Source organism: Taudactylus pleione, unplaced genomic scaffold, assembly GCF_031769625.1.
Source record: "Taudactylus pleione unplaced genomic scaffold, aTauple2 ptg000214l, whole genome shotgun sequence".
Lineage (NCBI taxonomy): Eukaryota > Metazoa > Chordata > Amphibia > Anura > Myobatrachidae > Taudactylus > Taudactylus pleione.
In genome coordinates this window covers 11,756,641-11,771,590 of record NW_028284616.1, presented here as the reverse complement: position 1 = coordinate 11,771,590, position 14,950 = coordinate 11,756,641, and the positions used below count along the sequence as shown (strand labels likewise).

Here is a 14,950-nt window from a genome sequence, read left to right as displayed (position 1 = left end):
GTGTAAGTCTCTCCAGCATATGTCGAAGTACCAGCCACATGAAGAAGTTACACTAATAAAGTTTACAATGTTGCAGACAATAGTAACTGTGTCCCTAAAAGTCATTACTCACTCCCCGTGTAGTCGTTTGGTTTCCAAGCTGCTTGCTGTACACAAACTAAGCAGCGTTGTTCGTATAAAGCAGGGCATCCACTATACAATTTTCTGTCAGATATCTGTCCAATCTGGCTGGTTGGAATGAAAACCTGGTAATGTATGGGAGCAAATGACAGTCTATCATATGGTTTTAAACACTGAAAAAAGGACCAAAAAAATAATTGTTCAAATTGTTACAGTTGTGTGTTTTAACTTTTAACCAATTTGTCTGAACAACCATTTTTGGCTATTTTCCAGTGTTTGTGAGCAAATGGACGACTGTCATTTGCTCCCATACATTACCAGGTTTTCATTCCAACCAGCCAGATTGGACAGATATCTGACAGAAAATTGTATAGTGGATGCCCAGCTTTAGCAGCACCATCAAGGCAGCTGTGACCTCATATAATCGTGTGGTCACATACTACTCCTCCAAATGCGGCGTGAACTTGACATATCTGTGCGGGGTAGTGATATACAGTACAGCAGGCAGGCAGGCTCTGTAACAATCTCCCACGGAGTGTCCCTGGAGTTTGTGAGACATTGCTCTTACCAGTCGGGTGCGTCTGGCAGGCCTGTACCCAATAGCGGTGCCAGTGTAACGGCTGGTTCCGTGGTGCAGGTCTGCAGGTATTACCTAGATGTGCTTGTTTGAGGACCTTAATAAAGAATGAAAATGGTCCAAAACGGCTTAATCCGCTAACGGCCAGTAATTCACTGTCGTCACGGCTAGTGGCAGGTAGTTCTGCTGGGAAAATGTAAGAAGACAGATGCAGTCTGAAAGTCCCGCAGTCTAACAAGTTTCCTTTCATTAATGAAGGTTCATCAGAAAATGTGATTTATTGTTGTGATGTCATGTTTTATATTTATTATACAATTAAACATGTGTCATGAGAACCATACTTCTATTGAATAGTTTATATGAATACCCTCTATTTAGAATAGCACAATTATTTGTTTGTTATGTCTTATTTCTGAATTTCAGGAGTATGGGTTACACAGATAACCCTTTTTAAATTGCTGCATTTTGTATCACTGTATAAATACACAATGCTCATTAGCACCATCAGATCCTTTTGTAATTTGGTGTCACATATCTGGTTGACACTTGATCACTTGCATAAGAGGACATACTCTGATGGAGATTCTTGCACCTAGCTCAGGCCAGGTCAACTTGTGGCTCTCCAGCTGAAGCTTCACAACAGCTGGAGAGCCACAGGGTGGCCAGGCCTGAACTAGCTGGTGCAAGTTTTGGGGATGCGACCGATGGCTGATTCTCAAGATGCACGAAGTGGGCATCTCTGTCCTTGTACATTTAGAGGTGCGGTTGTACACCTAGGGAAGGGCTTATACTAACATTAGTATAAAGTTGCACATGCAAATACAGTAAAAGATTCTAAAGCAGAAGCAGTAGCATGTGACTCCAATTCAGCCACCAAGTGTTATGGCCTTTCACAAATAATTTACAGAACATGACTTGGAACATGAATACAAGAAGCCAGACACTTGTTTAAATCAGATTTTAATTTGCTTAACTACTAGAGGCAATGTGAAATCACAATACAATTCCCGTCTAACATTGTGGTGGTTCATAATCCATACAATCTGCCCTTTCCCTCCACGACTGGATGTTGATCTTAGTCATCGGACATAAAACAAGACAGTGGGTTTAAATCCCCTTTGTAGCTCCTTTTTGGGGCTGACTGGCACTTAACATGAATTGCTAGGCATGTCTAAGAAACCTCCCCCCCCCCACATACTTTGTGTGCGGAGAGAGGGTAGGAGGTAATAATCCTTCATTTACCATTACAATAATACATTTAAAAAACAAACAAACTAGTATAACCTTATATATCACAGGAGGACAATGTTTAGTGTTTAGACATAGCAGACTTTACAAAACAGATGGCAATACAAATTACAACCACATAAGATATTGCAGCTAGACTGATTTCATCTTGGGCCTATTTAGCCCAGCAACAGTTTAAATAAAAACTGTCCCCAAACCATTGTACGCATCAAGGTGAATACTTCTAACATTAGGACAGTATTAGGGTGAGCTTAAAGGGAAGTTTTCACTTTCTTTGGGGGGTTGGGGTGCAAGGGTCAATACTGGTAAAGAAGTGATAAAAACTGGACCTTAGTTGGAATGTGTAAAACAAAACGGATTCCTTTATGAAGACCGTAACACCTGGTGTAATTTAAAAATATCCAAAAACCTACTTGCAAAGACTACAGTTGCAGAGGCCTCGTGAGCAGGGAAGGAAACGCACACCTCACTGGATCACACTGCAAGTAGCCATACTACATACTGTAACTTCTACAAGCTTAGATTTTTCATAGCAAAAGGAGCTTGAAATGAGCAATCCCCTCACTTACTAAATTTTTTCCTAGGAGTGTGCAGTTAGCAATCATCTGAAACTGCCCATGGGAATGGGTACGCATTATATAAAACACTGACTGCACAATCAGATAGAGATTATCAGATCTAAATGTGTTCTCTCTTTAACATTGTATCCATCTCATAATGGTCTGAATAACGGTCTATGAAACAGAGGTTGCTACAGTATATAGGAAAGGGCAGATGCAGATATCAAAATATATCTGACAGTATTAAATTGTAATGTATTGTTGGAGTGTCATTAATAAAAAAAAATAATTTAGCCATTTAATTTAATGCTACTATGATCCTTATCAAGCAACTCAGAAATCAGTACCCTGCTTAACCGACAAGGGCAGCTAAATAGTAGCTTTCTCAACATTATTGCAAATGTGGTTGAAAACTAGAGAACTATAGGTGAATTTAACAGCCGAAGTGCTACTTGTTAAGTACCCCTAAACTATTGTGCAAGACCTAACCCACAGATGAATTAGGGTGTATTGAACCTACACACACTTCACCCATCACATTTACAGGGAGTAAAAATGACACTAAAGGTTTAGAATGGGATAGTAACCACAAGCTTATACATACAAACCTCTAGGAAAATCATCCTAATGATTCATTGAAATGGGTAAGCCATTAAAGTGAAAGTCACCTGTTAGCAGTGACCGGTGGTGCAGCTTTCATATACCACTGGAAGCAGCTAACATTACTTACTAACCCCTCACGTACAAAAGACAGCTGAACTGTAAACATCAGAAAGTGAAGTGTTATCAAGGTATCCTGGTCAGGTGGAGGGAAAGTCAATGGTTGGCAGCTGCAGAATACCATGAAAATAAAAGGTGGGGGATGAGCATTGGCGTGAATGTGCAAATAAATTCCTCTTCAATTGTGCACGCTTCCCCCACCCCCAAGTGGTATTATGGTAGCCCAGTAAAGGAGAAAGTAATGTCTTCTTGTGACCGCTTGGTAGGAATGTGCATGCTCCCACCTCTGAACATTGCAGCATCTGCCAATAATAAAGCGTGTGCAATGAAAAACGAAGTGGGCATCCGAAATCTAAAAAAAGCACCCCTGTATCAAAACGTTCCAAAACAATACATGATGTGCATATAGATAGTAGGGTCGGAAATAGGATTAGAACTCCACTTTGCAGGCAGGGAACGTTTCTCCCTGCATTGACACACTGCTGGTGCTGCCCAACACAGTGATACCCAGAGTCTGTTGAAGGGCATGCGTTTCCTCATACCATCCATGGACTGCCGTTGACTCAAACGTTGGAATCAGCGTAGTCTGTATAAAGAAAAAAAGCATTTTATAAACAAAACTTAAATGTATAATTTAGATATAGCTGAACACATTAGTATATACAGAAATATACAGTTAGGGCCATACATATTTGGACACTGACAATTTGTTAATTTTAGCTGTTTAACAAAACATATTCAAGTTACAGAATGACTATGGTTTTATAGTACAGACTACCAGCTTTAATTTGAGGGTATTCACATCCAAATTGGTGGAAGGGTTTGGGAATTACAGCTGTTTAACATGTAGCCTTCCCTTTTAAAAAAAGGGACCAAAAGTAATTGGACAATTGACTCAAAAGATGTGTCATGGACATGTGTGGGCTATTCCTTTGTTATTTCGGCAGGAAAAAATATGAGATATGGTAAGAACTTACCCTTGTTATCTCTATTTCTACGAAGTCCATAGGGTTCCACAGGATACCTTGGGGTATAGGCGATGGCGGCAGACATCCAGGCACCACAGAGTTAAATTTTCAGCCTCCCAGGATGCACTGGGGTCCCTCTCCTATACCCCGCCCCCGAGCCTCAGGCCACTCAGTTTCGTAACAAGCCATAGGCCGGAGCAGGAGCAAAAAAATAGAGAGAAGACAGTCTGGAACACACAAGAATCACATTCTCACCAGAAGGAGACGGAGAAACCGGTGACCAGATCAAAGCCCATCTGCAGTACAGGTGCGACAGGGCGGGAGTCCTGTGGAACCCAATGGACTTCGTAGAAATAGAGATAACAAGGGTAAGTTCTTACCATATCTCATATTTTCTACTTCAGGGTCCATAGGGTATCCACAGGATACCTTGGGGATGTCCCAAAGCAGTATCCTTTAAGGGCGGGGACGCTCCTGTGCTGTAAGGAGAATCCGCCGCCGAAAGGAAGCATCCTGAGAGGCGAAGGCATCAAAAGCATAATACCTTACCAAAAATATGGACAGATGACCAAGTGGCTGCCAATCACTGCTGAAGCGCCACGTCGAGCTGTCCACGAAGGACCCACAGACCTAGTGGAAGAGCTTTAATAGAGGATGGAACAGGAAGACCTGTGAATCCATCCTGCCAAAGTTAGCGTAGTGGCAGGCCAACCCTTTTTATGGAAACCAGAAAGGACAAAACCGAGAGTCTGATTTCCTAAATGGACTGGTACGGTCAACTTAAATTCTTAGCGCCCGTACCACAGCCAAATAGGCCTCACCAGCAGACAGGACTGGGGAAGTAAAGGCAAGCACTGCCCTGTTCCTAGGAAAGATGAGAAAAAGGGAGGTCTACATGACAGAGCCTCCCATTCTGAGATCCTACTGGCCAAATTAAGAGCCAGAAGGAATACAGTCCTAGCCGTAAGCCATTTGAAATCCACTGAGCCCAGTGGATCAAATGGCGGTCCTCAGAGAGCCCTAAGGACCACAGCCAAATCCCAAGGAGCCACAGGTGGAACAAAGGGATGCTGAATATAACGTACACCCTGCACAAAGGTGCGGACATCAGGAAGAGTAGCAATCCTACACTGAAACCATACTAACAGGGCAGAAACCTGCACCTTGAGGTAAGCAAGGCGAAGACCGTTATCTAAGCCCACCTGTAGGAAAGCCAACCTCTGGATATCCGGAATACCCGAGGAGCCTAGCCTCTAGGGCGACACCTGAAAGAAAGTATACCATACCTAATGGTAAATTCTTGCAGATAAAAACTTCCGAGCTCTTAGCATGGACACAGCCCCTGTTAACTATAGAGCTGGAAAAAACTCCTAGACCTTAAGAGGGCAGTCTCCACCACAGACAACCCAGGTCTGGGTATCAGCCAGGATCCTGAGACAACAGGTCCGGGCGTAGAGGCAACAGCTTCGGAGTGTTAACTGAGAGGCTCCGAAGATCTGAGTAATAGTGCCATCTGGCCTACGCTGGAGCCATCAGCAGGAGCGTGCCTCCTTCTTGCTATTACTGGAGGAAGAAGGGATAACGGAGGGACGAGGTACACAACTTGGAAGGTCCACTGGACCTACCTACGTCTATCAGAAGAGTCTCATCTCTGAAAGGCTCACCAGAAGATTGTACACCTCCTGATAAAGAGGACATTTCCCTGAACGCACGTCTTGACGGCTGAGAAAGCCTGCTTTCCATCTGAGGATTCCTGAATGAACACTGCCGATGACAGCAGGGATATAGCCTTCCGCCCAAGCCAGAATTCGGGACACCACTGTTAGTGTCGCCTGACTTTGGGAACCTCCTAGGTGGTTTACATAAGCCATCATGATGGCGTTGTCAGACTGTACCTGCACAGTATTTCCGTGGAGGACCTGTCCTGCATGCTGGAGAACCCTGAATACTGCTCAGAGTTCTCAGATGTTAATGGGAAGCGCAAAAACTACTGGTGTCCACCTTCCCTGAAACAAGTGTGGACCCGTCATGCTTCCCAGCCACGGATACTGGCGTCCGTCGTCAGAAGGACCCGGTACGCAATCCCAAAGGGGGTGCCCCTTGTTTAGGTGAGCTTTCTGCAGCCACCAGGCCAGAGAGACAAACCTCCGGGGAAAGCCTATTGACTTTATCCTATGGGGCAACCCATCCCATCCGGAGAGGATCAAGTTCTTTAGAGTGAAGCTGGGTATTCTCCACCATGTCGAACAGCGACATCCTGGAACCCAGGAACCACATTGCCAAGTGAATAGACACTCGGCGACTCTGCAGGCAACTGCGTACCTTTGCCTGTAATGCAGAGATCTTTTCCTCAATCACAAAGATCCTCAGATGTTGGGATATGGAGCATCCTCTGTGAAGAATCAGAGAGGACCATTTCCAGTTTATCAGTCAGCCCTAAAGTAGCAACACAGATATTGTCCGTTGCATATGGCACTGAAGTATCTCTGGAGACCGTGGTAACAACAGGAGGTCACTCGGATAGGGTAACAAGCAGGACCCCCTGCATCCGCAGGTGGGCTGCCATAACTACCATGACCCTGGTAAACCGTGAGGCGCGGAGGCCAGACCAAGGGGCAATGCCAGAAACTGGAAATGCTTATCGACCACTGCAAACCTGAGGAAAACACTGGTGTGCTAAGAAAAGAGGGATATTCAGGTAGTCACCCTGAATATATCCAACGACACCACAAAATTCCCAGGCTCCATTGAATGATGGAATGCAGGGTCCCTCTCCCGAACCGAGGAACCCTTAAGAATTTGTTGAAGGATTCGAGGTTGAGAATATCCTGGTAAGACCCATTGGGTGTCTGTACCAGAAAGAGGATGGAGTAATACCTCGTTCCCCTTTGGGGCAACGGAATAGGTACTATAACTCCTGCCTGGAGCATAGAGTGTAACACCCTCAAAAATTACAGGGCCTTGTCCTGAATTGACAGAAGACCTGTAACGAAAAACCTTCTGGGAGGCTTTTACCGGGAGGAAAGGACATACCTTCAAGAAAATACTTCTCTTACCCCAGTGTCCGTGGTGGTCAGACACCAGCACTGGGCGAACTGGAGAAGCCGGCCTCCAACTCTGGGGGCTCCCGAGAGGAGGCCCGTCCCGTGAGGCTGAAGGCTTATAGTCCAACTTGGGAGTAGGACGTCTTGTACTCCAAGCCTGTTCTTATGGCTGAGCAGATTTCCTGGCTACTGACTGTCTTGGAAAGCTGTATTTTAGACTTACCCTGGCATCACAGGGCCGAAAAGACAAAGTCCCAGACCCTGATGGGACTGTAGCCGATGGCAGACACGCAGACGTAGCTGCTGCCTGCAGGGCCACAATTGCGTCCAGACGAGGGCCAAACAGGACTTGTCCCGTAAAAGGCAAAGCATTCCAAATGGAATCTGCGTCCGCTTTCCAAGAGCGCAACCACAGGGAGCGGCAAGCCGCTACTGCTGCCGAGGAGATTCTGGAAAGGAGTAGGCTATATGTAAGACCGTCTCATTATGAACGTGGCAAAGTCTCTGAGAATTTGCCACTATCCACCTGCTCTGCTGGAGAGTCAGTGTGCAGAGATCCAGTTACCTACTCAGTGTTCCATGGCTCTGGCCCCCCAGCACACGGCCATAGCCGGCCTGGAAGCCCCTCCAGCAAGGGAATATTGGATTTTAGATATATTAGCACCTTGCAATCTGGAACCTCCTTCAAAGAGGACCTGGAGGGCATGGGCAACGTAGCACTCCTCACTAGGCGTGTAACATGAGAATCTACCCGTAAAGGTAACTCCAATTCGGAAATGTAATTATCCGCAAAAGGGGTATGCAAAATGTCAACCGTTTTTCAGGCTGGAACCGCTTACCCGGATTTTCCACGCCTCCTCTAAATGATCCACCTGACCAAATAGAGGAATTACAGTGGCAACACCCTTATCCTTAAAAAAGGCATATTTGGATTTAGCCACGGGGGATGTGTAATAACCAAAGCCGCACGGACTGCCCGTAGAAGGCCAGGTATATAGACTTTAGACCCAGACTACGCCTCCTTTGCACTAAGGGGCTCGTGTCTGAAAAAGTCAATAATGTCACCGTCATCAGACGTCATGTCTTTACCCGTCTGAGACCCGAAAGGCCGTTTAGAAGGCCGAAATGGTGACTCCCCCTGTAAAACGTCCATCAGGTGCTATACCATTTGGACAATAAATTCACCCACACAGGCTCCTGCGAGACCTGGGGGGGCGAAAAACAGGATACACTGGGGTACCATCAACTGTCCAGGGACCCCTGCATGTGATGAGACCACCACAGGCTGCGATAACCCCTTGGGGAAACGCAGGGGGCGTTGCCCACAAAGGCTGTAAGCATTTTAGCCAGCCGAGGGCGGTCCCCTTTTTTGTGCAGGCACAGTGACAGAAATGGGGCGTGATATATAATACAACATGCCCTCCATAAACCCTCAGCGTCTACATATCCCTCCGCTAACTGCACATGATATCAGTACATTATAGCTAGAGGATATCCTCGTTCACTTTCCGACATGAGGAGTGTGAACGGAGCGTATGTGACCTCCCACACAGAAAAACCACGTTTACTGTGAGGTAATAAACACCCTGCGACACCGCACCGCAAGGGCTGTAGCAGAAGAACAGGGATAGGAAAAGGCTGACAGTCAGAAATGAAAGTACAGGCAAACAGCGCTAGCATTTAAGTCACAAACAATGCACAGATAACATCCTGCATTACAGGCACTGCGATCAACTACACAGACCAGAGCCTGGTAGGAAACAGTGCTGCATACACTGACCTTAATTGAAGGAGAGGTATGCGGGGGACCCGGACCGCAATGGCATCTGTATCAGCTTGCAGCAGCGTTTGCCATCCCCAGCACATGTAGTGAGAAAATGCCACCGAGGAGCAGAGAGAAGGCAGGGCCCGGGGGAGGAGCGCTGACACAGCCCGCTCAGACCGCTGTGGAATGGCACTGTGCAGCAGGGGAGACGCCGGCTGTGAGACAGGGAAGGCGTTCTCCCCTGGCGTACTATCAACCCCTGGGACGCCGCGCTGTACCGCACATGCTGTGGCCCGCTGTCCCTGGTGGTCTAGTGGAAGGCGCAGGATCAGTACCTGGCCCCACGTGCAGCCGGTCCCCAGGGAGCCCCCTGCCTGGGGTCCAAACAGGACTGTGTTACCGGCGGGTGCCCACCGCGGGACCCCGCCGCTTACCTTGTTCCCCGTGCATCCGGCCACAGTCCAGGTAGCCGGGGATCACCGCTAGCTGTGACCCCAGCTACCTACCAGCATCCCCGGATCGGTAACGGCGTTCTGGTACCGGCGGGGTGTAGGAGTGACAGCATGGACGTCAATACTGACTGTCCTATGCTGGAGCACTCTAGTTGTGCAGCCACAGCTGCGAAGAAATATTCAGGGGCCTTAAAAAGACCCCCCTCTGTACGGTGCGACTCGTCCGGCCAGGCACCTACGAAAACTGAGTGGCCTGAGGCTCGGGGGCGGGGTATAGGAGAGGGACCCCAGTGCATCCTGGGAGGCTGAAAATTTAACTCTGTGGTGCCTGGATGTCTGCCGCCATCGCCCATACCCCAAGGTATCCTGTGGATACCCTATGGACCCTGAAGTAGAAATGTCTGGAGTTTATTGAGTGTGAGACATTTCCATTTGGAAGCTGTTGCTGTGAACCCACAATATGTGGTCAAATAAACTTTCAATGCAAGTGACACAGGCCTAAAACTAAAAGAAAAGAATCCATCAGAGAGATAGCGGCCAAATCATTCTGGTGAGCACGGCAACACAAAAATGCCTGGACATCCATAGAAGACAACAGTGGTGGATGATCACAGGATCTTTTCCATGGTAAAGAAAAACCCCTTCACAAAATCAAAGCCAAGTGAGGAGCACTCTCCAGGAGATAAGCATACCATTATCCAAGTCTCCCATAAAGAGAAGACTTCACAAGAACAAATTCAGAGGGATCACCACAAGGTACATACCATTCATAAGCCTCAATAGAAAGGCCAGATTAGACTTTGCCAAAAAACACCTAAAAAAGCCAGCCCAGTTAGAACAGCATTCCTTAGACAGATGAAACTTGGATTAACCTGTACCAGAATGATGGGAAGACAAAAGCATGGAGCAGGCTTGGAATGGCTCATGATCCAAAGCATACCACATCATCTGTAATACACGGTGGAGGCAGTGTGATGTCAAGGGCATGCATGGCATCCAATGGCACTGGGTGACAAGTGTTTATTGATGATGTGACAATGCAGAAGCAGCAAGATAAATTCTGAAGTGTATAAGGATATCTTATCTGCCCAGATTCAGTAAAGTTGATTGGACGGTGCTTCACAGTACATACTGCGAAAGCAGCCCAGTTTTTTAAGGAAAAGATGTGGAAAATTCTTCAATGGCCAAGTCAATCACCTGATTCAACCCGATCAAGCATGCATTTCACTTGCTGAAAAGGTAGAAAGACCCACAAACAACTCAAAACAGCTGCAGTAAGAGCTTGGCAAAACATAACAAAGGAGGAAACCAATCATTGTTTGCAAAGGATTCTCTACATACTGTAGCAGTAAAAATTAACATTTCATTAATGAATGTGTTAATTGGTCCAATTACATTTTAGCCCCTGAAAAGGACTGTGAATAAAAATGGTTGTAAATCCTAAACGTTTCATACAATATTTTTGTTCAACTACTTGAATTAAAGTGAAATCTTCATTGTTTAATTTCAAATCCTTTGTAGTGGCATACAGAGCCACTGTAAATTGTATTAGTGCCCAAATATATATGGACCTACCGGTATATTGCCTGGCATTTTAATACCGACAACCCCCAACTAAGCAGTCATGGTGAGAGGTCAGCCCCTATTCAACAAATATATTAACATTTGCATGCTGCATCATATTGCTATAGGACCCCTTTAGGGGTCTGGTTATGGGTTAATCCATGTGGAGTGGTCCAGGCCTGGTTGCTTGACCATTTTTTGCGTGTGATGACCCTTGTAAGTTGTCAGAAGCCACCATTACTTTTAATTTACCTTCATATGAAGATGGCGTCCATTTTGTATCATGGCGTATGACCATTTTTTACTGTTTCGGACGTTTGGGGTAAATGCAATATCTCCGCTCAGAAAAGTCATAGAAAGCTGGGATAAAAACCATTATTTTCAGCACATTTCAAGCTACGTTATTTTTTTGTAATATAACTACCTCACTTCCTTATGACTAAAATGTAAAATAGATAACTAAAAATTTGGCAAATCTTTGAGTATATAGCTATTCCCCCCCCAAAAAATATGAGATATGGTAAGAACTTACCCTTGTTATCTCTATTTCTACGAAGTCCATAGGGTTCCACAGGATACCTTGGGGTATAGGCGATGGTGGCAGACATCCAGGCACCACAGAGTTACATTTTCAGCCTCCCAGGATGCACTGGGGTCCCTCTCCTATACCCCGCCCCCGAGCCTCAGGCCACTCAGTTTCGTAACAAGCCATAGGCCGGAGGAGGAGAAGGAAGAGAGAGAACAAAGATCTGGACACATACAAGAATCACATTCTCACCAGAGGGAGACGGAAAACCGGTGACCAGAGCAAAGCCCATCTGCAGCACAGGTGCGACAGGGCGGGAGTCCTGTGGAACCCTATGGACTTCGTAGAAATAGAGATAACAAGGGTAAGTTCTTACCATATCTCATATTTTCTACTTCAGGGTCCATAGGGTATCCACAGGATACCTTGGGGATGTCCCAAAGCAGTATCCTTTAAGGGTGGGGACGCTCCTGTGCAGAAAGGAGAATCCGCCGCCCGAAGGAAGCATCCTGAGAGGCGAAGGTGTCAAACCTGTAATACCTCACGAAGGTATGGACAGAAGACCACGTAGCAGCCTTGCAGATCTGAACTGCCGAGGCACCACGTCGAGCTGCCCACGAAGGACCCACAGACCTAGTGGAATGAGCCTTCAGAGAAGGAGGGACCGGTAGGCCTTCATGAAGATAAGCTTCAGAAATAGCCATACGGATCCAGGCTGCCAAAGTTTGCTTTGAAGCAGGCCAACCCTTTTTACAGAAGCCATAGAGGACAACAAAGCGTCCAACTTCCTAAACAAAGAAGTGCGGTCAACATAAGTCCTTAAGGCCCGCACAACATCCAAAGAGGCCTCACCCACGGAAAGACCCGGTGAGTTAAAGGCCGGAACAACTATTTCCTCGTTAACATGAAACTGGGAAACAACTTTGGGAAGAAACTCGGGCCGAGTGCGGAGCACTGCCCTGTTCCCATGAAAAACCAAGAAAGGGGGTCTACAAGAAAGAGCCCCTAACTCAGAAACACGTCTGGCTGAAGCAACGGCCAGAAGGAAAACAGTCTTAGCTGTTAGCCATTTAATATCCACTGAGCCCAGTGGTTCAAACGGCGGTCCTTGGAGAGCCCTCAGGACCACAGCCAAATCCCAAGGCGCCACAGGTGGAACAAAGGGCGGCTGAATACGGAGAACACCTTGCATAAAGGTGCGCACATCCGGGATTGTAGCAATCCTACGGTGAAACCAGACAGATAGGGCCAAAACCTGTACCTTCAAAGAAGCAAGGCGAAGCCCATGATCTAGTCCCGCTTGCAGGAAGGCGAGAATCCGAGACAGACGAAACTCCCGCGGTGCATAACCTCTCGGTCGACACCACTGGAAAAACGTATGCCACACGCGATGGTATATCCTCACGGAAGACGGTTTCCGAGCTCGTAACATGGTACGCACCACAGAGCTGGAAAACCCCCAGGACCTCAGCATGGCCGTCTCAACAGCCACGCCGCCAAAGACAGCCGAGTCAGGTCCGGGTGAAGACAAGGACCCTGAGACAGAAGGTCCGGTCGTAGCGGCAACCGCAGAGGACTGTCCACGGACAGACCCTGAAGGTCTGAGAACCAGTGCCGTCTGGGCCACGCGGGAGCTATCAACAGGAGCGTCCCTCCTTCCTGTTTGAATTTCAGGATTACCCGTGGAAGAAGGGAGACCGGAGGGAACAGGTATGCGAACCGGAGCATCCACCAGAGACGCCCCTTCGACTCTTGTGCGAGACCCGTACACCGGCAACTTGTTGTTGTGCCGGGACGCCATGAGGTCGATTTCTGGAAAACCCCACCTGTCCACCAGTAGTTGAAAAACGTCCGGGTGCAGGGACCATTCCCCTGGATGAACGTCCTGGCGACTTAGAAAGTCCGCCTCCCAATTTAGCACTCCCGGGATGAAGACCGCTGATATGGCCGGAAGATTGCGCTCCGCCCAAACCAGGATCCGAGAGACCTCTACGAGAGCCGCCCGACTGCGAGTTCCTCCTTGCCTGTTTATGTAGGCCACGGTGGTAGCATTGTCCGACTGGACCTGCACCGGGTGACCCTGGAGAAACCGCTGTGCCTGCAGGAGAGCATTGAAGACCGCACGGAGTTCCAAGATATTTATTGGAAGCTCCGCTTCTGTCGGTGTCCACCTGCCCTGGAACAAGTGTGGACCCGAAACTGCTCCCCAGCCCCGAAGACTCGCGTCCGTTGTCAACAGGACCCAATTTGGAACCCAGAACGGACGTCCCTTGTTGAGGTGGGTCGTCTTTAACCACCACGCAAGGGACAGGCGAACCTCCGGGGTGAGCACAATCGTCTGGAACTTCAGAGACTGAGGCAGCCCGTTCCACTTGGACAGGATCAGGTGCTGCAGAGGTCTGGAGTGAAACTGGGCGTATTCCACCATGTCGAACACCGACACCATGGAGCCCAGTAACCTCATCGCCGAGTGTAAGGACACCCGGCGGCTGTGCAGACAACTGCGCACCCTTGACTGTAAAGCAGAGATCTTGTCCTCCGTCACGAAGATCCTTTGCTGTCCCGAGTCCAATAAGGCTCCAAGATGCAGAATCCTCCGAGACGGGATTAGAGTGGACTTCTGCCAGTTGATTAGCCAGCCGTGCCGTTGCAGCAGTGCAATGGTCAGGTCCAAGTGGTGTAACAGGAGCTCTGGAGATCCTGCCACCAATAACAGGTCGTCCAAGTACGGCAACATGCGGACTCCTTGCAGCCGCAGAGAAGCCGCCATGACCACCATAGCGTCCTGTATGTCCAATGACACCATGTAGTCCCCAGGTTCCAGCGCCAGAATGATGGACCGTAGGGTCTCCATCCGAAACTTCGGGACCCGCAAAGACTTGTTGAGTGCTTTGAGGTTGAGAATCGGACGATATGACCCATTGGGTTTCTGTACCAAAAAAAGATTTGAATAGAAACCCTGGCCCCTCAGGGAGAATGGAACAGGCACTATAACTCCAGCCTGGAGCATAGTGTGCAATACCTTCCGCAGCTCCGTAGCCTTGTTCCGGTCTGATGGTAGACCCGTGGTGAAGAATCGAGCCGGGGGTCTGTGCCGGAAGGAGAGGGCGTACCCGTGAGAGACCACCTCCAGAACCCAAGTGTCTGTCGTAGTGAACGACCAACACCGGGAGAACTGCAGCAGGCGGCCTCCCACCCTGGGATCCCCCAAGGGGAGACCCGGACCGTCAGGCCGCAGGCTTGTCATCTGGCTTGGGGGCCGGACGTCTGGTACTCCATGCCTGTTTCCGGGGCTTGACCGATTTCTTAGGGCCAGCCTGTCGAGGAAACGACTGTGGTTTGGGCCTGCCCTGGGCCCTAGATGACCGAAAGGACGATGGTCCAGAACCAGAAGGAGCAGCGGCCGA

The 14,950-nt window shown here is 48.0% G+C and overlaps 1 protein-coding gene across 1 annotated transcript in view; it reads right to left on the bottom strand.

Annotated features, from left to right (window-relative positions):
• Positions 1–1,640: 1,640 nt before the first annotated feature.
• The window catches only part of MAP1S (microtubule associated protein 1S), a 58,908-nt gene continuing 45,598 nt past the window's right edge, over positions 1,641–14,950 (bottom strand). Inside the window, exon 7 of the mRNA XM_088478462.1 lies at positions 1,641–3,811. Within this exon, the coding sequence (XP_088334588.1) occupies positions 3,656–3,811 (156 nt within the window). The 3' untranslated portion in view covers positions 1,641–3,655. The remainder of the gene's footprint in view (positions 3,812–14,950) is intronic.